Source organism: Scleropages formosus, chromosome 18 (assembly GCF_900964775.1).
Source record: "Scleropages formosus chromosome 18, fSclFor1.1, whole genome shotgun sequence".
Lineage (NCBI taxonomy): Eukaryota > Metazoa > Chordata > Actinopteri > Osteoglossiformes > Osteoglossidae > Scleropages > Scleropages formosus.
Genome location: NC_041823.1, coordinates 4998062 through 5020926, shown reverse-complemented (window position 1 = coordinate 5020926; position 22865 = coordinate 4998062). Strand labels below are relative to the sequence as shown.

General features: G+C 47.4%; 1 protein-coding gene across 2 annotated transcripts; it reads left to right on the top strand.

The window, feature by feature from the left end:
• Window positions 1–870: 870 nt before the first annotated feature.
• Window positions 871–22570, top strand: virma (vir like m6A methyltransferase associated). Of its 2 annotated transcripts, none has more exons than XM_018762796.2 (24): window positions 871–936; window positions 2885–2997; window positions 3433–3519; window positions 4197–4245; window positions 5471–5633; window positions 5840–5959; window positions 6233–6490; window positions 6760–7900; window positions 8146–8649; window positions 9163–9317; window positions 9654–9736; window positions 10410–10503; window positions 10732–11276; window positions 11798–12033; window positions 12207–12462; window positions 14213–14430; window positions 16438–16570; window positions 17315–17470; window positions 17591–17751; window positions 18210–18306; window positions 18417–18583; window positions 19653–20002; window positions 20096–20242; window positions 22161–22570. In XM_018762796.2, the coding sequence occupies exons 1-24, from the start codon at window positions 874–876 to the stop codon at window positions 22358–22360; spliced, it is 5496 nt and encodes a 1831-aa protein (XP_018618312.2). In that variant the 5' UTR covers window positions 871–873; the 3' UTR covers window positions 22361–22570. The 2 variants fall into 2 exon arrangements, with proteins under 2 accessions (XP_018618312.2, XP_029101799.1); XM_029245966.1 differs by having other exon boundaries at window positions 6233–6529.
• Window positions 22571–22865: the final 295 nt, after the last annotated feature.

Below are 22865 nucleotides of genomic sequence, written 5' to 3'. Positions count from 1 at the left end.
ACCTAAATGTCTTCACTGTGTTAATTTTAGCACATATTAATATTGATATTATCAAATAGCAGAACTGGAAAACTGTCGCCTGCCTTCACCAGTTGTGAAGCAGACTGAAACATGCACTAATCACACATTTAATCAGTATTTTATCAAAAACACTTTTATCGCATATATGGGGGTGCGGTGGCGCAGTGGGTTGGACCGCAGTCCTGCTCTCCGGTGGGTCTGGGGTTCAAGTCCCGCTTGGGGTGCCTTGTGACGGACTGGCGTCCCGTCCTGGGTGTGTCCCCTTCCCCCTCCGGCCTTACGCCCTGTGTTGCCGGGTAGGCTCCGGTTCCCCGTGACCCCGTAAGGGACAAGCGGTTCTGAAATGTGCACTTTTATCGCCTTTTTTTCCCAAAATATTACAAACAGAACAATTAGAAATGATAAAGATACACTTAAAAAACCCAGTGGACGTGTATGTATGTTTAACTAGTTTGTCAGTATTCTGCCCTCTTTCTTTCACACGATATGTCCACCAATTTAGAGGTTACACTTTGCAGCACAATTAATAACCTAATACAATATATAAACGTAATTTAAATGAGCCAAAATTTCTCTGAATTATATTTAAAACAGTTAAATAGCACATATTTGTATTCTATTTCATTTAACTTTACGTAAAGTATCGTTTTAAAAAATCGGTTTCATAAAATATTATTTTTTGTAGACAATATTATCCCCTGTTTATTCAGGGGCTGTGAAAATACTCGTTTTTATTGACCGTCTGCAAGTTTCTAGACCGGTGCTCACGAGCCCTACCCGTTCAATGAAATCACATTGACCCGGAAACAGTTTTAGATAAGCCGGAAGTTTATTGCAATGTGAGGGAAAAAGATGGCGGGTGACTCTTCAATGGAGCTACTGTTTTTGGATACGTTTAAACATCAAAGTGCAGAGGTAAGTGCCTTGAAGTTGTTGCGCTGTTGTGTGGGGAATTGTGCAGACAATGGGAATATCGTACTGACGCTGGATCGAAACGGCGAGAGGTTTTATTTAAGGTCTTTTCTGCATCCGATGTTGTCAGTTAGCTGAAGTTTAGCTACTACCTGTGCTGTGTTACCACGCCGTTAAGTCAAGTGCAGCTTTTTCATAATCGTTTCAGGAATAATATTCCATTCTCAACGGGAACTCTGAAAGTACATGAAATTTTCCTCAGTATATACGGATTATTATGCTATTTTCTTGTTCCGAGTGGCGTAAAGATAGAGTTAGGAGTTAAGAAGCGGTGAATGTATGCATCTCCCAGCAGCAGCCAGCCAGCAGTCCTCCGAGACACTTGTTGACAAACTTTCCGAATGTTTATGTTTAAAAATGAAACTAGATGAAACGACTTAGTTGGCAATTAATAGGTATGTGCCCAACATTGCGTTTTTTTCCCCCCACATCTATTTTATTGAATAATGATCCATCTTGGAAAAAATGTATTGATAAGGTAAATGCGTTACTCTGAGTATCAAATAATAAGGTTTTTAAAAAACCAATTAGTTCTCATTTTACATGTGAACTGTGTTGTCTATATGTTTTTTTAATTTGTTCACGAGTGTTTGTCAATATCCTGATGCGGGTGATGTTGGAAAAAAAAGAGATGTTTAAAATAATACTTAGTTAGTAGATCTCCATCTAGACTATTTACTATTTATAGTGGTCTTTATATTATTATTTCAGAAACCCAGCAGGGGATCATTTACATTTATTCATTTAGCAGATGCTTTTTGTCAAAAGCGACGTACATCTCAGCAAAATTACTCTTTATGCATTAAATGTGCATGCATTTATGTGCATGCCTGTGTATTTATTTGCAGTTTTGAGATGTTAGTGTGGCTGTGGGGTGAAAGCTGGCACCAGATTAGTTCTTGACACAAGCACTGGGATTTCCTTGGCTCTGGTGGCGAGGGGTGCCGCGGTGGTGGTGCAGCGGGTTTGGCCGGGTTCCGCTCTCTGGTAGGTCTGGGGTTCGAGTCCTGCTTGGGGTGGCTTGTGACGGACTGGTGTCCTGTCCCAGCTGTGTCCCCTCCCCCTCCAGCCTTGTGCCCTGCGTTGCCGGGTTCGACTTCGTGTTTCCGCAACCCCGCTCGGGACAAGCAGTTTCAAACAGTTTGTGTGTGGTGGCAGCGAGGGTTGCCTGACCGGGTTGCCTGACCAGTTTCCGCACAGCGGTTAAGGTCACGCGTGTAAAGCCGCTGCCTTTCAGAGAACCCTCTGTACCATCCTGCACTAAAATGACAGCATGAGTCTCTGTTTCCATTCCATCTGATCGCGCTCCACTGGAAATATGTCCATGAGGTGTTCTGATGGTGGCTGTAGGACGTTAAGGAGAAGCCCTTTCTGGTAGCTCTGGTTCAGGGACATACAGAGCAGCCTTCAGACAAATTCAAAAACTGGTTTAACCTGCTTAACTGAAGTTAATGTTTGACCTTTAGTACAGGTGCTTGGCTTTCAGTACTGTATTTGTGCCAGCACTGCATGCTTGTGATTGGTCTTAAAATAATCACTTGGTCATGATACGTTGCTCTTTTTTTTCCTCCCCCCCCCTACTTTTTTAGTTTTAAAGCAAACTCTTCGATTAAAAAAAAAAAAAAAAAATACCAATCATTCTTTTCAGTGTGATCTCATTCATTGTGTGATATGATTTGTCTACACTGTATTCGTAATATGAGATATGACCTTTATTTCGCCATTGTTAGCACATGTGAGGCAGCAGGGAATTTAGTGGTTCAAGGTATCACGTTTTAGTGTAAGTGTTAGGAGTGTAATACTGTTGATTAAGGTATTTATCCTGAAATGATACAGGTTAGTTACCCAATTATATAAATGGTTAAAGCATTGAAAGTTGATTTTTCTTTAGCTCACAAACGTCGATGTGGTTCGCTTCCCATACGGAGTTCTGATCACAGAAGTTCGAGTCATTCCACCTGGTATCAAAGCCCACAGCAGTCTCCCGGACAGCAGGGCGTTTGGGTGAGCTCACTTTGCATTTACTCTGGTTTGTCATCACTTTACTGCAAGTGATTGTTTTTTGTATGTGTCTGTGTTTTTAAATGTTTTTGCTTCACAGGGTAGAAACCAAGTTAATCCTTCAAACATGTCTAACTGAAATGGTTTTAACGATGATGATAAATGTGTTTAATGTGAATTTAAAACCACCCCCACTCACGGGATCTCACATGTTTTGACCTTTTTTCTGCTTTTACCATAAGGAACCTTATACTGTCTGAACAGGTTAGATAGGCTTATGTTGGAATTCATTATTTGAAGGATTCAGCCCTTTTTTTTTTTTTTTTTTTCCCCCTTCAAACCGACATGGAAGGGTTTTAGTTGTTTGATGGCATGCCCACGGGTGACATCCAACTCCCAGGGTTCAAGGTGATTTTCTCACTTGTGCTCTGATTTCAGGGAGACATCGCCTCATGCCTTCCAGCTAGACCTGTTCTTCAATAATGTGGCCAAGCCCAGCGCTCCTGTTTTTGACAGACTGGGCAGGTTTGTATGCTGGCAGCAATGTTTGGTCATCAGCGTTTGTTTTCTCTGAGTACAGTTCACTTAGCTCTTCTTTTGTGCATCCACTGTCATTCCTGGTATTATTTTAATTGTGTGCTTTCTTAGCTGATGCTTTTATACATAAAAAAATATGCAGTTGACCCAAAGAAGCTGGACAAATTCTGAACCCTGAAGAGATGGGGCCCTTAATCAGTTTTGATATTTCAGGTCCCTGTTACTTAATGGCCTAGATCTTACTGTTGGACCCTTAAACAAGATATCTGCAGAATCTTTGTTTAGTGCTTGGCATACTTTATCAAAAGAAGCTGTCTTCCATATCTTTTCAAACACAATGCAAACTAGTGATATAGATTGAATTAATCTGAACAATTTTTAGTATGTAAACATGACAGCAGCATATTGTTTCTAATATAAGAGAAATTATGTTGAACTGTCATTAGTTGTAGCTGTACTGAATGGTAAGAAGTCAGTAAAAATTGCTATGAAATGGATTATGAACAGTCATAACAGTACCACTTGAGATTCTTTTTAGTTTGTCTGCACCCAGTGGCTGGTTACCCCCGAGCCTCAACTCTGATAGACATTCCTCATCCCCATAAGCTCAAGATGTGTTCAATTGTAAACAATAAAAGTTGAATATGTTTCATTTTCTTCTGCAGTCTGGAATATGATGAAAACAAATCCATAGTTTTCAGACCCAATGGAAAGGTAATGTGTTGCTTTATTTATTAAACTTTTAATTTCAGATTTTTGTTATGACTTCCTTTTTGTTCCTCCTAATCTTTAGGTTCTCTAACAACCACGTTTTTGATTAATACAACTTACTTTTTACACACTGTCAAGTAGGTTAAAACTATTGTAAAATAGTGCACTGTAATGAAACATTTTTTGTTTTGACTTAAAGGCATTCACAGATATAGCACATGCTCTGATGGGGTCTGTCCAGAATGAATGAGACCAGTTTTGGGACTTTTTTGGGTAGTAAGAGTCATGTGATCTGGTTGTAGGACATTGTGGAGCTAAGGGGTGTAACAGCAGTTTCTCACTGGTCTCAATGGGATAAAATATACCATAATTCTGTTTATTATTCCTCACCAATTGTCCAGTGCAGTGTCATGGTGGTCTGGAGGCTGTCTTGGAAGGTTGTGAGGAAAGGTTAACACTGGATGGAATTCAGGGCATTGCAGAATTTAGCGTAAATGAAACATTTAATTTTTTATAGTTTGTATATGATGTGATGACAGTTTATATTATGATGGCAGTTATATTGTGTTTTTTTTTTTTTTGCTGATATTTCTTACCGTTGTTTTAGTTTACTTGCTACCACTGAATGCAAATGATCATGAATATGGACAAGTGTGATGTGGTACAGCAGGGGCAGATCAGAGGCTGTGGCCTTTGCAGTCGTGTGAAGATAATGCAAAGCCAGCCTGCAGATACTGGCCATTTGCACAGTTTACTGGTTCCAGTGTGTAGGAGTTGTTACATTGACCACCGCTCCCAACCTCCTCTCCCACCACATTCCCGACCTCAACCCCCCACTGAGAATAGGCAGACTTGCCTGAGGGTCTAAGTAGGTACAGGTGTGGGGTTGGATGTGAGTCGGCAGTGGGAGCACCACACCCCACAGAGTCCCCAACGGTCTCCACCCAGTCACATTCCACAGTGGCTGGTTCCTCACTCATCCTCTCAGCACACGGGTGTGCTCCTGTGTCACCTTTTCCAGCTGTATATATGCCTTCACTTCCTTATTAAAATTTGGCATCATATTACCATTGGAGCTTTGTGTTTGGTCTTCAAGGGGTGTATATGGAGAAAAGCATCTTTGGAGAAAAGTGTCTGCTAAATGAATAAATGTAAATGTAAATATGTCTAACCCTCCCATCTGTGTCCCTTTTCTTGACTGGTTGTCCTCCCTGTCTGCCGTTTCCAGGTGAACACAGATGGCCTGGTGCTTCGAGGATGGTACACCAGTCTGACCTTGGCTGTGTACGGCACGGCAGAGCGCTCCCATGGGCTTGACCGCGACTCCCCACCTCCGCCCCCTCCGCCGCCCCCTCAGCAACAGACTGGCCTAAAGAGGAATGTCAAGCATGGTGAGCATCAAAAACCAGATTCATGCCTTCATCCCTGTAGATGGTTTGTGAAAGATGTGCATTTCTGATCATATAGATTATCATACGATATGTTTATCCATCAGTATGTAGTATGAGTAAATGACGCTGACAGTCATGTTGAAAATGGTGGTCTGTGAGCTGTTGGCTCTGAGATGTAGTGGACCTGCATATCTGTTTTGTGTCAGATTGGGACAAAGAGGAGCAGTACAATGGCAGCCCCCCTCGACCGCAGCCCAGGGGTCCAAGAACCCCTCCAGGTCCTCCCCCTCCTGATGATGATGAAGAGGAGACTGTCCCCCTTGCAGGTGAGCCCCGCCCCCAATGTGTGTGTACTGTGTAGTCAGCTAGTTGGCTTATCCTGTGTCTGCGCTTGGGCTGGAGCAGGGTCTGAGTCATGCCTGGTGTATCTGGTTCTTTGAAACCTTTTCAGTTTAAATTTGTTTTTAGCAAGAATATGTTAAGTAAGATGTTGTAGGGGCTGTCTACGTACGGCCCTCAGAGAGTGAAATTGCTCAGTTCCTTGTGCTATTACTGTCAGTTAAAAAGCATCATCATATTCCTGTCCCTTGCTTTTACAGTGAGCGTAGAGAAAGAGGAGGCTGCAGAGGGCCGGGATGACTACCTGGAGCCCATCTCGCCTGAACGCAGCTCCTTGCCCCTGGATGAGCCCTACTCTGACGACCCCGAGGGGGAAGAGGAGGGAGACGACGAAGAGGAAGAGGACGAAGGGGCCGGGCCGGACGAGGAGGAGCAGGAGGAGGCTGACGAGGAGGAAGTGCGCACTGAAGGCAGTGCAGCGGAGGGAGAGGAAGATGAGGATGAAGATGAGGATGAAGGTGAGGGTGATGAAGACCAGGAAGAAGAGGAGGGAGAAGGTAGGGAGTGGGAGCTCACTGCGTGTGTCTGTCTGATGTCTCTTTGTCAGGAGAGCATGTTATTCTTTTCTGATCCATGTACTCTTGGTGGAGGTGGCTCTCCATCACTGATTTTATGATTTTAATGTAATATGGCTGAAAGAGCAGCTGCAAAGTGAGCCTGTCTTCTCGGGTTGTCTGGGTATACAAGTGTCCAGGTTTCACTTGCATTTTTTTTGCACTGACTGCAGGGGATGACGGCTACGAGCAGATTTCCAGCGATGAGGAAGACTTGGAGAATGGAAGCTTCAAACTCCCCAACTTTGACATTGACTATACAGCAGAGGACCTGGCAGCAGTGCCCACAGTGCAGTACGACCCCTATGAGCGGGAGTTGCGGCCCCTGCAGCACTTTAGCCCCCCATATAGGACCAGGTTTGAGATGGAGGTGTGCAAGCTGAAGGCTGCTGGCTCCCTGGACGATGGTGCAACCGAGTCAGCGGCCAAGCTAACAGAGCTTCTAGAGGCTTACCGGGAGGATCGTGGGGCACGTTGGGTGACGGCTCTCGAGGAGGTCCCTGGGTTGCTCGTGAAGGGACTGAGCTACCTGCACGTAAAGGACCCTGAGGATGATAGCCACCTACGGCAACTCACACACTGGGCAACGGAGGCACTGTGCTTGGAGATGGCACTGTCACAGCCCATTGCACTCAACGTCCGGCAGCTAAAAGCAGGCGCCAAGCTGGTATCTGCACTGTCTGAGTGTGGCTCCCGCATTGTGACCATCCTCTTGGAGGGTGGCACCATCAACCTTCTATTGGGGCTCCTCTTTGCTGAGCACGTGTCCTCCTCCCTAAAACTGAATGCCTTGCGGTCCCTGGACAGCCTCATCAGCATGCCTGAGTGTATGGAGGCCTTCCAGGGAGGGCCGCCAGAGGGCAGGGAGAAGAATGGCTACCAGCGGCTGGTTGAGCTCATCTTGCTGGACCAAACAGTGCGTGTAGTGACGGCCGGCACAGCAATTGCCCAGAAAGCCCACTTCTATGAGGTCCTCTCAGACCTGCAGAGGATAGCCAGCTTGTGGGCAGATAAGCTGCCGCTGACAGCAGCCGCCTCCAGAGAAGGTGATACGGAAGCAGACGCAGGACAGGAGAAGGCAGGGAAGGAAGAAGAAGTAGAACCCGAGAGCCCCATGGACATGGACCACCTGCTGGAGTCGTCCAGTGTCAATGAGGGGGACCTAGAGAGGGTCATCGGTCTGCTGGATGAGCTCCTACACCTGCTGGAGACTGCACCACACACCATGATCCAACCCCCGATCAAGTCCTTTCCCACTACGGCCCGCATCACGGGTCCCCTGGAGCGAGATGACCCCTACCCTGTCCTTTTCAGGTGACCGTTGTTCTTGGTTCTCTTGGAGATCCAGTAGACTTGGTTTAGTTTCACGATGTCTCATCTCTCTCTACTTTGAATTTGAGCGTCTGGCCTGTGGTTATGGACCTGCTGGTTTTCAGTGCGGTTCTAAAACCAAAAAAAGCATGACTGGAGAATTTTCTAGTTCATGCTTCATGACCCCCTGACACGCTGTTCAAGAACCTGCTATATCGTTTGAGTTAATGATGATGCTTATCTTCCAGGTACATGCATACACGCCATTTTTTGGAGTCCCTAACGGTGGTGCTCTCCAACCCTGCGGCTAGCATTCATCCTGGTATCTCCCAGGCGGCCAGGGACCTCCTACGCTTCTTGGCCCAGAGCCAGCAAGGTCTCCTTTTCCTTGCGGCGGAACATGAGGCCACCAGCCTCTTGATGCGAGTGCTGGCCCAGGCTTCGGAGGCAGAGCCAGAAGATGGTGTACCCGGGGAGGCCACAGGAGGCGGGGCTGGAGAGGACGGCACAGCACTTTGGCTGATGCAGGTGCTGCACGCCTTGCAGGGCGTGGCAGAGCTGTTGGCACACTGCAGCACCGAGGGTGGTCTGGAGGAGGGTGACAACGCTGATGTGCTTGGGACCCTCCATGCTCTCTATCTGATCACCTTTAGTACCACAGGCCGAGCTGCTGTTGCCCACGTCTTCAGTTTGGAGAACAACTTCTCCTGCCTGGTCACCCTCATGGAGCACTACTCCAAGGAGAGCCTGGGGTGAGTGTAGCTTCTTTTGGCAGGTCAGCTAAATGTCTGATGCACTGGGTGGACTTCCTCGTTCTCTAAAGTATGAACATCGATAAGGACATGCACTCCCTGTTTCTCCTGAGATTTTGTCTTTATAAAGAAATATTCTTTTGTTTTCTGGTGTCAGATATCTAAAGAGAGCGCTTTCTCATCTCTGTTGGGGTACCATCTGCAATGACAGATAAGGTCCTGTTTTAATGATTCTGGAGTTCCACTTCCAGAGTTTCAGATTTAATTTGGATTTTAATCAAAAACTAGACCGAATCTTGAGTACTGTACTGTTTTGTTAGTGCCATATTTTGTCATTGCATTCTTATGCAGTTACTTGATACTCTTTATTAATCCAGTGCTGTTGTACTGATTGCTGCCAAGAGGCCTTTTGGGGATGTATAAGAATTGGCTTATGGTTTGTTCCCAGGTTTTTCAGCAGTGTGGCTGAACTATTGGCAAACTGTGAGTAACTTGTGCCCCTTTCCACTCTAGGGAGGCGAAGGCCAGGAAGTCGGTCACATACACGTATGCCTGCATGCTGGTGCTGCAGGTGGTGCAGTCATCCAGTGACTTGCGCATGATGGAGCAGTATGCCTTGCCGCTGCTTGCTGTCTGCAAGGCGGATGAGAACAACACCAAGCTGCAAGGTGCGTCCCACCCGAACATGGCCTGTTCCATTGTTGATTTGCTAGTGTCCCACTGTGTGCCCCATTCACCTAACCCCCATTCATTTTGTTATTGTGATATGCTGTGAACGTATGACCGTCACATTCATCATGATCAGAGGGCTGTGGTGAAACCAGCACTCCTTGGAAAGGAGATTGGATTAAGCTTATTATTTATAGACACCTTGATATTTGCCCCATTCTTAGACTTTATTTATTTATTTATTTATTTATTTATTGCTGGTTTAAATTGTTAATTTGTCAGATGCCTCCAGTTTGCTCTGATGTTTAACACAAGTCTTTCCTGCCAATTTACAGAGCTCAGCAAGTGGCTGGAACCTCTGGAGAAGCTACGCTTTGAGATCAGCTCCATCCCATCTCTGATTGAGTACATCAAACAGGTCAGTCAACACGAGTTCTGGAATAGGCTACCGGCTGCTGTTGGGAGTCCACACACCCGCATCTCCATCTTTCCTTCTGCAAGCCTTTGGCTGAATGCTAACCTTAAAATGGCTTGCAGCTACAAGCTGGAGAATATGTGCTTCATCAAACTGCTTGTTCTATCTTTTCACCAGTAGTTGTGAGTTCGGGTTTGCTTACAAGTGGTGTAGAGTTTCTCATCTGGTGGTAAATAATGGGGAAAGTATCCCCAAGTGTATATCGAGCAAACAACAAAATGTGAAATGTTTGTTGTGAAATCAGAGGTAATATTAGTGCAAACACAGGAATGCGGGGCTGTCTATATTTGATATTGCTCTGTGTTCAGCTAACTAATTAAGTGCTGTTAATTTCGAATGACTCCAAAACGGCCAATTGTAATTTACAAGAATGGACAGAAAGGGTAGACAGCTGGTACTCACACCCCAGTAGGTTAATTTCCCTCCCAGTGCTTCTCCCAGAGGCTATTTTGTTGTCCTTTCTTCAGCTAGCTTATTTTTTTTTTAAAGTTTATTTTGACTTTGCTTGCTTTTCTCACCCCTTTTGTATCACTTCATTTAGTCATTTGTTTAGCAGTCCGTGTCATTGCTGAGAAGAGCTCTTTATAAAAATAATTGAATTGAATCTCCTTAACAGAATCTGGAGCATCTGCTGACTCAGGAAGGGGCTGGTCTCGTGACTGCCCTCCGTGTCCTCTGTCATATCGCCTGCCCACCCCATGCCATCGAGGGTAAGCCCCCATAGTCTTACATACATCACAATAACCTTTTGCGTTGTTGTGTTCTGGTCTTCTTTCTGATGGATTTGTTCTTCTGAACTCAAAGCTGAGGGAAGTTGAGATCATTACTGATATAGTAGCCCAGTATCTCCATTGCTATGTCATGCATATCAGGACAGGTGTTCAGTATGTCCCCTTGGCTGAGTGTGTGCTGTGCTCTTTGTGTTCATCTCTCCGCAGGTCAGCAGAAGGACCTGAAATGGAATTTGGCTGTCATCCAGTTGTTCTCTGCTGAGGGAATGGACACGTTCATCAGGGTGCTGCAAAAGCTCACGTCCCTCCTGCTGCAACCTTGGCGTCTCCATGGCAATGTGGCACCCACACCGCAACGCTCGGCGGCGCTGTCAGTCACCTGCAGCACGCTGCGCCTGCTCCGTTGCATGCTCACGGAGCTACTGCGCGGCGGCTCCTTCGAGTTCCGAGACACTCGCGTGCCCGCTGCCCTGGTGGCCCTGCACATGATCATGTGTTCCACGCCAGCCTCGGGCCGCTTGGACGCTGAAGAGCAGTGTGTCCAGGCACACATCGTGGCCATCCTACTCACGTTCACGCAGGGGGTCGGCGAGCAAGCCACGCACACGGAGGAGACGCTGACCAACAACACATGGTCTCTCATGCTTAAGGAGGTGCTCGCCTCCGTGCTCAAGGCTCCTGAAGGATTCTTCTCTGGCCTGGTGTTGCTATCAGAGCTGCTGCCTCTGCCGTTGCCCCTGCAAACCACACAGGTATGGCCATGCCCATCTTGGCCACTCCTATCCAAGCCTTTAGCCAGCATGAATGGGGAAAACATGCAGGGTGGGGCTTTGAGAAAGCACTGAGTCAAATGTCAGGAATTGACTGTGACATTTTCACAAGTTCTCTCCAGTAATGTAGCTCTCTTTAAAGCTGACTTTTTATAGATCAGCATGGTTTTATATTACTTATGTGCCTGGTGACATACCAGGTACCACTGGTGCCTCACAGCTCCTGGGCTTTCCATTTGGGTTTGAATCCAGCTCAGTCTGTGTGGAGCTTGCATGTTCTCCCTGTGTTTCCTCCCAAAGTTTATGGAAGTTTCAGATGACTTAGTGACTCTGAATTGCCTGTAGAGTGTGAGTGTGTGAGAGAGAGTTATAGTACTTGTTGCTTATTATAGTTTAAAACAAAAAAGTGACCTGTGTAGGGGTCCATGGAGGGGTTGTGGTTCAATACTGTTGGTAAAATGATGAAATGAGAAAGGCGTGGCTAATGAGTGCTGCTTTCCCAGGCGATCTCGGCGCAAGACGTGGCAGTGGCTCTGAACACACGCAAGTTGTGGAGCATGCACCTGCAGGGCCAGGCGCGTGCACTGCAGGAGGTCTTGCGCTCAGTGTGCGGCACCAGCTGTCAGCCACTGTTAGCAGTGCTGCGGCGCGTCTGCGTGCAACTGAGCGACCTGGCCCCTCCCACCGCCCTGCTCGTCACGAGGACCCTGCTGGAGCTGCTGCTGGAGGACTTGCAGCCGTATGTCTTCCCCAACACACTTGCACTGTAATGTAAAAACATACCAATTATGTACTGTAGCGAATGACCGATGTGATGAAGGACATGCAGGACATTATCTGCTGTGTGGCTGTGCTGGGTGACAAAACGGGCTGATCTCAGGAGTGTGTTAAGAGTCGGTCTCCCTCTTGCAGACCAGTGGAAGGGAAGGAGCGGACCTGTACAGGACAGACAACCCGGCTGCTGGCTCTGCTGGATTCCCTGGCATCGCATCGGGCCTGCAAGGCAGCAGCTCTGCATCTTCTGGGTGGGGCCAGCCGGGCCGATGAGCGTCTGGCAGAACTCTTCCCTTGCCTGGTGTCTCTGCTGACGCCCCCCACAGATGGGAGCCCGCACCAGCAGCACTGCAGCGAGCTGGTGGCCTCTTTCTTCCAGTCCCTGTGTGACCAGGTGAACCTGTCACTGACACACTGTTTGTGTGATATCCTCCCCATGTGCTCTGCATTTCTGTATGAATCTACATCGACCTGTTGTGTCAGTTTATCTCTTTGCAGGCAGTGTTTCTGTTAATGCGCAGGCATAGGAACCAAAAGTGTAGGTTTAGAAATAGTTAAGGATATTAAAATATATCACCAATTACAATTTATAGTTACAGTACAGCAGGTGGTGTAGTGGTTGGAACTGTAGTCAAAGAACCTGGGTTTTAACCCATCTTCCCAGTCCAGTACCCTTGATCAAGGAACTTAACTTGAATTCATACAGTAAAAATTACCTGGCTCTATAAATGGGTAAATAACCCCTTGTAGCTTAGTGGAAAAAAAATCTTAAATTGTTTACAAGTTAATAGTAATGAAACATAAATGACATTAAATATTATGTAAAGCCTTTGGCTTTCAGTCCTAAACAATTGAAGGTCTTTCTTTTTCTCTTTTAGCACATGTAACATTGTCACACAAGAACTTTGGTATTTTCTGACCAGATTATGCAGTGTTTGTTCATGGATTCATGTAAATAGTGTTACGCATGCACTGGTATGCGGTGATGACTACAGCAAACCGGTCTGAATCAACGACTCTGTGTGGCTCCCATAGTCACACGCGAAACACTATGAAGTGCCAAACAGCCACGTGGGAGAAAAACCATTCAATGGGCCCCAAAATAGTTTTATAGCTGCGGAAATGTTGGAAAAGCCAGTTTTACCAGTAGGAATTGCTAGTATATTTTGTGAAGGAAATGGTGTTGGACCTGGTGAGGGGTGATTGTCTGGTCACGCTCCCCCATTGACTTTCGTCTGCATCTCGTGCCCCAGAGGGGATCGTTCCCAGCTTTTCTCTACTGCTTTAACCCGCTGGCCCTGTAACGTGGCATGGATTGCACCAGATTAGCCAGGATTCCTGTGCCTAATTACTGTCAAGTCTTTTAGAAGAGATTATCGAAAAGAGATTTGTGGCAATTACAGCAGGGGCTGTGTTCAGGGGACATCGGCGGAACGGTTACTGCTGCTGCAAAAGGGTAAACACGACATTGAAAGTGGGGAGGTGAAAGCTCAGCGTAATTGCGCCTTGAAGGATTTCCGTTTAAAGCTGATGAGATAAATACCCATAGTTTCTGGCGGCTGACTTCTTGCAGGCTCTGGGGACGGCATTTGAATTGGAGTGAAAAGGACTTGCTGTTGCTTGGGGGTGGGGGGGCACTGCCTCTCCCCCAGTCCAGTCTGCAAACGGTTAAGGAGGAATTTTTTTTTTTTTTTTCTTCCCCCTCATTCGTATGTTGGCCAACCAAGGGCCAGTGTCACACTTCCGGTTACTAGGTTTGTTTTTTTTTTTTTTAAAAGAAAATTGTGCATCTCCCCAGTGGGAGGGTATTTGGGCCTGGAAGAGGCTGCCCTCTGCCCGTCTTGGCCTCCTAGTAGGGCTGAAAAAGCCGTTCTGTTCTTTTCCAGGGTGGGGACAGGATGGAGTGGTAGTATTGAATTGAACGGGTGTACTCCTGGCATAATGACTGCAGGGAATTTACTTGGGGCTGGAAAATTACTTGTCTTTCTACTCAGATTTAGAAACACTCGATGACATGAAGCTGATATCTAGACGGTGTTATCTTTCTATTAATTTTTTATGTATTAAACATTTTTGATGGTTTATTGTAACAGCATGTAAGATGTTTTTCACTTAAAAGCTCCTCCCCATTCCCCGCCCCCCAGGACATTGCTCTGATTGTGAGCACCAGCTCAGACACCCCACCTTCGGAGGCAGAGCAGTTGGCCAATGCACTGCCCTCGCGGGAGATGCTGTCGACACTGTGTGACGCCATGTTGGAGACTCTGGGTAACCAAGACAGCAGCTACACCCTCGTGCTCACCTGCATCCGCACCATGACGTTCCTCGCCGAGCACGACTACGGCCTCTTCCACCTCAAGAGGTGAACGCCGTCTCCTGCGCTGGTAGCATTTCGCTAATGCGTCTCAGTAGGGTCTGCAGCAGTCACATGAAGGAGGAATCCAACACTTTGGAATGAGCCCAGCAAACAGTGGTTAACGATCCAGGCTTGTAACCCCAAGGTTGCGAGGAGCAGCCCTTCTGTTGTACCGTTGAGCAGTATAGTCAACCTCGTTTTGTTGAGCAAAAAATCTGGCAGAATAATTTTGTGAAACCATAAATCGCCTCCAACAAAAGAGTTGGCTAAGCAAGAAAGGAATGATAATGATAAATAATACAGCATCTTTTAATTAAAAAAGACTTACTCTGAAAGGTATTTTTCACTGACAAATATTTGCGGTCCTGCTGCAATGCTTCCTTTGTGCTTCAAATTGCACTAACAAGCTTATGATGAGTGACGGCTGCTGGGAACTCCTAAAACCCCATTTCCTTTCTTGTTCCCTCGCTCCAGTTAGATGGAACACTAGGTGAGGGGTCCTAGCAGTGCGCTGGTGCTCCGCAAGGCCGTGTACTTGAGACTGCTCCAGAAATGCCCCTCTAGCACCGCTCGCGCTACTTGCAGAGGCATGGGCCTGGTTTAAATGCTGTGTTTTTTTTTAATCTGGAGACTCACTTCAGATGTAGTGTGTTGAACATTCATATACTTTTTATTATTAAATGGTGTTTAGCATATGTTTTCTTGTACAAGGTTTTGGTTTGTGGGAGGAAACTAGAGTACCTATGCCAGGAGGACATGCAAACGCCATACAGAATGAGCTGAATCCATAACCACAGCCCAGCGCTCTCTGCTGTGCCGCTGTCTTTTCTTTCATTAGTGTGGGTTCAGAGATTCCCCCCCCCAAACACTTCAATGAACATTTTAAAAAAACACCTCTGAAATCCCAGTCACCCATTTTAATCTTGCTCTTCTTCTCTTCTCTTCTCTACACTTGTCGGGTAGTGATTTACCCTGCTCTCACCCCACCTCTTTTCGTTATTTACTCGGCTAACGCCCTTATACAGCGTGACTTCTTGAGAAATACTGAGACGAGTCCGACTGTCTTCCTGTCTCAAGGGCACAGCGACACGCTCTTGGTGTGGCTCTGAGCTCCATCCAGCAAAGCTCATCTCTTTAGAAAGAACAGATATGGCACAGAAAAAAGCAGGGAGTCAAAATGAACTAAAATCACTTAAATTCACTCTGTCTGAAGCTCTGAGAAGTTAACTAAATTGTATTAATGGCAGATACCCGATCTGCAGAGTACAGCTTCAGGTAGGTGTCCCGTTAATGAAGGATCTGGACTCGAATCCCACTCTAACTGTAGTACCCTTGATCAAGGCACTTACCCGATGTGGTAGAGTAAAAATTACCCTGCTGTTGTCATGGAACAGTCTGATACATCAAGGCCTGTGTTCCTTCCAAGTGTCTGTACAAACAGCATGTTGGGAGGCAATTCCAAGGAGAAGCTCTCCAAACAATGTTTCTTATGTCTATATATATATGTGTTGTGCTATAAGGGAGGGGACAAATAAGTGGAATAAGTGGGAAAATTACCAAAATACAGCACCAGTGACAGATGTACATCTGGTGAGGGCAAAGGGCAGGTACTGAAAACAATTGGTATGAGAGAACTTGCAGGTAGCGCGGAGATATGAAGAGCAGAGGGGCCCAAGGGACAGCACCCTTGGCTGGATGACAGCAGTCCCATGTCATGCACAACATGATTCCATCAGACAAAACGTCTGCGTCGTCCTTAATTTCCTCTTACTATATAACCGGACAAATCATGGTAAATTTGACTCATACTGTAGGTCACCTTGGACAAAGGTTAACAATAATAACAGTAAGTGCAGCTCCTTTAGTCGGACCTTCTTTTTTTTTCCTCCCACAGTGTCATCTCGGCAGTCACTCCGGCTTTGTTTGAATTTGACTTAGTTTTGTCCACATGCTGCTGTAAACACAGTGTTAGTGCTGGTCTCACTCTGACGAATCGCACTTTGCCCCTGGCAGCTCTCTGAAGAAGCACGGGCCGGCGGTAAGCGCTCTGCTCCGGAGAGTCATCTTCGCCTTCAACAAAGAGTCCGCTGAGATGGCGTCGGCACTGCTGGATTTCCTGCGGCAGATCCTTAACACCGACTCTCTGGTGCGGTTCTCCTCCCTTTACAACAGACATGTCGCGATGGTCACTTGCACTGTGTGTGTGTGTCTGCTCACTTGTAACCCTTTACCATATCTTGTGTTTATACAACATCACCCTTGTCTCAAGATTTGCTCCACCCCATCCCAAGGACTTTCACTCCAGGATAACTGTGTTCCGCCCATTTGTTTTACTTGTGTCTTTGTATTATTCTCATTCAGTATCAATAACTGCTTCTCCTAATCCAGGGTCTGGATCAGAACCTGTCCCCAAAGCGTACGGTACTAGGGCTTAGCAGGGTACACCTCAGACAGGAATCTAGTCCGTCACGGGGAACACGTGCATTTGCACACTACGGACGATTTATAGTTACCAGTTCATCTGAGACATGTCTCTGGACTGTGGGAGGAAACCAGAGCACTTTGGAGAAGGCATGTTCTTCCTGTGTTTGTGAGGCCAAGTCCCTGCAGATTAGTCCAGTGAATTTTAAAATGGTGTTTATCATTAGACACCTGACAATTTTTTTTGTGAGAGAGCTTGAGGTCACAGAAGTCTTGTTCCGCTCATGAGATCCTGCCTACTCACAAGACCTATCCCCATTCCTATTCAGGAGGCTCCACCCACTCCAGTGTATCAGACCCTGCCCACTCACCCTGTTGATCAGATCCCACCCCCCCACTCCTGACGATCACACACTACCTCCACCCTGAACCCTAAAGCAGTCTCGTGTGTTTGCCCGGTGTGTGACAGAGCTGCTGTGGTGATGAGGGCTCTGCACCCATGGATACAGATGGCAGTACTCCCCCACGCTCGCTGGCCCTCAGCGCCGCTGACATGAAGCAACTGCTGCAATGGAAGGACGACTCAACAGAACATCTGTTGCCCGAGCTAGAGAAGCAGATCACGGTAATGCCCCTTCAGGAGACCCACAGGTCTAGTGTGTTCTGTGTTCTGCTGTATACTGCAGACCAGCTGACATCTGTCCACCCACCCGCCCATACGTGTCTTTGTGTGTGCGGCCTACAGGAGTTCAGCAAGGAGGATGACACCATGGACTCACTGCTGGAAAATGTGGTGGGACTGAGACAGATGCTGGAGAACACAGGGGATGCTTCTTCCACCCTGGAGCAGGAGGCAGAGCCCACCCTTCCCATGCCAGATAGTCTGCAGGCGCAGTTTAACAACAGGTCCAGTCTGCCATTTCTGCTGGAGGAGAAGTGCTAGGAGCCACAGGGTTGTCAGTTCTAGTCCCAGTGTGCCTCCTATGGAGAGACACACACACACACACACACACACACACACACTTCCAGAACCGCCTGTCCCATACGGGGTTGCGGGGAACCCGAGCCTACCGGGCAACACAGGGCGTAAGGCCGGAGGGGGAGGGGACACACCCAGGACGGGACTGGAGATAACACCTTGGTGGAATATCCATGTAGCTGAATGAATGTGACAAAATGCAGTAATTTCAGGGAAGCTGTGGAGAATGTGGGAAGAACAGCATCCGTAGTGCTACCGCTGCTGATGGAGAGTCGCTGTCGTTGCTGATGGAGCATATCAGCGTGTAGCGTGTAGAGGGTAAAGGTGGACTGTGATGCTTAAGTTGCCATGACACCAACTTCCCCCCTCCTGCTTTTGTCCACAGGACAGTTTATGTCCTCTCGGACGTGTTTGACGACCAGCTCAAGGCCCTATGGTTCTCCCCCTTCCAGTCAGAGGACATGGACACGGAACTTGACATGGTGGGTGGCTTGCATGTGTGAGCATGTTTCTCTACGTGTGTGTGTCTGTGTATGCTGGTACGTGCAGTGGCCGCTAGCTCAATGTGACCCGAAAGTGCACTGTCCCACAGGTGAAAGTAGACCTGCTGGGGCTGGCAGAAGAGTGCTGCCCTGAACTGGACCTGAAGGCAGAGCTGGAGCGCTCATTCCTGACGGAACCCGCCTCCCCCGGACACACAAAGGCCCCCAAGGGCTTCAAGCTGGGCAAGCACAAGCACGAGACCTTCATCACCTCCAGGTGAGAACAGATTTAACTCTGCCAGCCGTTTAGGATGTACTGAGCAAAGTGTCTGGGTAATAAGGGTTAAATAAGGGAAAGGAAATGGGGGGTTAACAGTCAGTCGTATCTTAATCAACTCACTCATAATACATTATTAGTTTTATTGGAGCAGCCAGAAGCTGGTCTGCCAGTTATGAGTAACTCCTAGGCTAACGTGATTAATTACCAGGTTAACTCGATGTAACTCCGTCATTTTTCCGTGTCGCTCCCTGGCAGTCTCAGATCTTAAACAAAAAACAATGTGTGCTGCTGCTGTTGTTATTATTAATCTAATTACACAATCTAACACAACTTTTCACAGATCTTAATTATGTTTTTTTTTTTTTGTGTTGATTATGATTTAAGTTTACTGATTACAAAAATACCACTAGTTCTTCTAGAGTGTCAGTTTTAGTTTGGTGCTTTGCAGCCATTGGAAGACTCTAGAAGGCACAGAAATATTCTAGAAAGCATCAGATCCTTAAAGGTACCGGAATATTTGGTGCTCGGAACCCGATGTGGCATAGTTTTCTAACAACTGACAATTTTTGGCGTTAGATTAAAAATACAGTACAAACTAACAAAACTGAATGGAAAATACAAAAAAAATCCACATAACACCATGTAACAAGAATTTTACTGTCTGACACTTTTCCTGAATAAGTTTGCACACTTAGCTACTTCCACTGTTTCACCCATTTACAATTGAGCTGGAGAATTTTTACTGTGTTAACTCAGGGTGAGTACTGTGATCAAGGAAACTGCAGCAGGAGATGGGATTTGAACCCAGGTTCTCAAATGCAAGGTGGCAGCACTAACCACTGTGCCCCCTGCTGCTCTGTTAATAGGAAAAAGTGATATTTGGAATAAGCTTGAGAGCATGTCTTCGTAAATTCCTATCAGTGGTGTTACACTGAAAGTGTGTCTTACTGTCTTCGGTCAAACACTGCACGGATGGATTCTCTTGTGTCATGCGATGGGGGACAGGTGAGAGCACTCTCAGGTTCCTGTTGCTATGACCCACCTTGTCCCGTCTCTCACCCCACAGCGGGAAGACTGAGTATGTGGAGCCAGCCAAGCGAGCCCACATCATGGCGCTGCCGAGGGGCCGAGGGCGGGGGGCTTTCGGTCAGCTCTGTCGGCCGCACGACATCTTCCGGCAGCGCAAGCAGAACACGAGCCGCCCGCCCTCCATGCACGTGGATGACTTTGTAGCGGCCGAGTTCAAGGACATCGGGCCGCCGGTTGGGCTGCTGCAGGCCAAGCGCGTCCCGAAGGGCTCACCCAAGGTGCCCACCCGTGGCCTCTTCGCTGGCAACCGAGGCGGTGGTCGAGGGACCTTCCATAGCCAGACGCGTTTCTTCACTCCACCGGCACCCAAGGGGGTGCTGCTCTCAGGTGCGTACACACTCACACACACACACACACACACACGTACGAGCACTGGTGTCTTCTGCATTCTGACAGCAGCTCGTGTTCTTCTGCGTGCAGGAAACTACGCCAGACGGGAAGGCGGCCGAGGCTCTAGCTGGAGCGGTCAGGTCACACCCATCACACACAGGGGGACGTACAGTGAGGCCCGGGGCGGACAGAGCAGTTTCGCCAGGGGACCCATCTCATCCAGGCAGCCCCCTGCAGGTACTGTACACCCCCAGGAAAAGAGCTTTGAGCTCTTATCTCTTACTTCTGCTCAAGCTCAGTGGCTTTGCTAAAATGTTTCTTGAGGGGTAAAACTGGAGGAGGCATTTGCTAAAATGGGGTGACGCAGCACGTTGTGCTGGTGTCTCACAGATACTGCAGTGGGAGTTTGGATGAATCCAGTTCAGTCCCTGTTGAATTTCTATATTCTCCCCATGTTCAAATGGGTTTCCTCTGGTTTCCTCCCACAGTCCAGTGATTTGTGTTTCATGTGGATTGGTCGCTATAAATTGCCTGTCGTGCGTGCGTGTGTGTGATTGCCCTGTGATGGAGTGGTGTCCCATCCATGATGTTCCCCACCTCACGAACCCTGTGCTTCCAGGATAGACTCTGGACCACTGTGATCCTGGTAAAGGGAGTTACTGATAACGGATGGAAATTAATAGTGTAAAGAAAGTAAAGTTTGACCCAAAATGATAGTGGCTGTTCAGAAAGTGTCTCGATGGAGTGAGGGAAAATTGAGGAAGGTATATATTTATTAAAGTACTTTTAAAGTTACTGACGTTACATCATCATTCTCCTAAAGTGTGTCCACCATTTGCTGTGTGAACCTGCTTTGTCTGCGATGCGAAGGTCGCCTCATCCCATGTTGCAGGGAACGCCTCCCTGCCTGCCTTTGTGTTCTCCTGTGTCCTGGATACCTCCCCGGGGCTTAGGCTTGCGTCTGTTGTGAAACTTGTAGAGCAGTTAAAACAGCTGAAGCCACCCTTTTTGGAAGAGTACAGAATCATGGGATAGATGACAAATGGCAGTTTATGGTCTGGATCCAGTAGCACTGTTCATGGTGTGAAAAGCGGGCTGTCATAGCGCAGGTGCAAACACGCCCTGCCGAAATCGCCGCAGCTTTAAGCGTTTCTCAGGGACAAGGTGTCATCCAGCACTTTTCTGCTTCACCGTGCTGGAAAAATGAGGGGCGTTTTGTGTGTGTGTGTGAGAGAGAGAGATTCCCACAGTGCCGTTTCACATCGCCTCAGTGCCTTTCTGCAACACATTATGGGCGCAGTCCCACCAACCAGCCGAGGTTCATCCCTGCGGCGTCTCTAGTTCCGACGAGCTCCTGTTGCTTGCAGCCGGTTGGCTTATCGCAGACAAAGCTCCCTCAACTGCAGGAAGAGAAACAGGAGCCGATTTGGGCAGAGATGAACATGTTGAGGACATGCTGTCAGTCAGTTTGACAGCACAGTACTACCTCCTCCAGTGGTGTTGAATGAATTACTGTCCTATTATAGCACCTTTTCATTTAGTGCCTCATTTCTCTAGACCACGAATTGTTTTATTACTGGAACGTGTGGCTGCTGGAGGTTGCTTGTGCCCTGACGTTTCCATGCAGCAGATGGCGTGGTGGTTAGAGCCGTCACCTTGTATTCGTGGGATGTGGGTTCACGTCCCTGTTCCTGCTGTACTACCATTGATCACAGTGCTTTGAGGTGTTCCAGTAAAAGTGACCCTCATGTCTCAATGAGTAAATCACTGTAAGAGGCTCAGTGTACAAACCCAGCATTGAGTGAGTCAGAAGAGGGTCAGATAAATGAGTAAATGCAGCACAGCTTCACGTTGGTGGGAACATGTAAAGACACCCACAAGGTCGGGTTTACCTGCAGGGTTTCCCTGTTCTGTTGCAACAGGCATCTGCAAAAACCTCTTTTGTCTAAAATATGTGATGTGTGTGAATGTAGGTCAAAATACTGTCCAAGTTGTACAGGTGAAGTGTGTGTGTGTGTGTGTGTGTGTGTGTGTGTGTGTGTGTGTGTGTGTGTGTGTGTGTGTGTGTTTTTTTACATTGAGCTGGGAGTGCCCCCAATTGGCTCTTCCTGATATCATCCATCTGACCTGCAATCCCCTCACACCCCCCCCACAGGTGGCTACCGACTGGCCCCCCGGGACCGGGCCCCCCGAGGCCGGGCCACAAGCCTGTCCTGGCTGAGTGGTGGTGGAGGGGCAGCGGGAGGCGGCAGCGGAGGTGGAGGTGGCGGCGGAGGGGGTGGAGGATCCCGGGGCAAGTTCAGCAGCGGGGGAAGCGGCGGCCGGGGGCGTCACGTGCGCTCTTTCACACGGTGAGCCCACCTGGTGGGACAGACTGTGGGTGGAACCAGCCCACCACTGCGAACAGGTGTCCGGAAACAATTGGTGGCACTAATGGACCAATGACGACTTCACTTTGCCGTCTCGAGCCAACGTCCGACTGCAAGATTATGGATAACAAGCACTGCTTTTTGTTGTGTGTGCGCGCGCGCGTTTTCTCTTGTGTAGAAATTTCAATAAAATGTACCTAGGTCTACTTTTGTAGATGCCCTTTCTACGTGTGGTTATTTTAATCAAAAGGAAAAATGTGTAGGATTTTTGGTCTGGGGACCAAACATAATTATGAATGTCACCTATTGTACTGTTAATACAGTACAGGATTAAATTATATTGTGAGTAGAGATTATTGTAGTGTTAATAAGGATGTGAAGAGCTGAAGGAAGAGAGAACACAGAGAGGATCTGGCAGGAGCCCCATGTCCATCACTCTTGTCAAATTAGTGTGGGAAACAGCTTGCTGACTCCTTCCAATTACCACAAAA

Coding starts and splice junctions, on each gene's coding strand:
- virma (XM_029245966.1), top strand. CDS start 874: ATGGCGGGTGACTCTTCAATGGAGCTACTGTTTTTGGATACGTTTAAA. Junction 4,246..5,470: donor TTTTCAGACCCAATGGAAAG/GTAATGTGTTGC, acceptor TGCCGTTTCCAG/GTGAACACAGATGGCCTGGT. Junction 11,277..11,797: donor TGCCCCTGCAAACCACACAG/GTATGGCCATGC, acceptor CTGCTTTCCCAG/GCGATCTCGGCGCAAGACGT.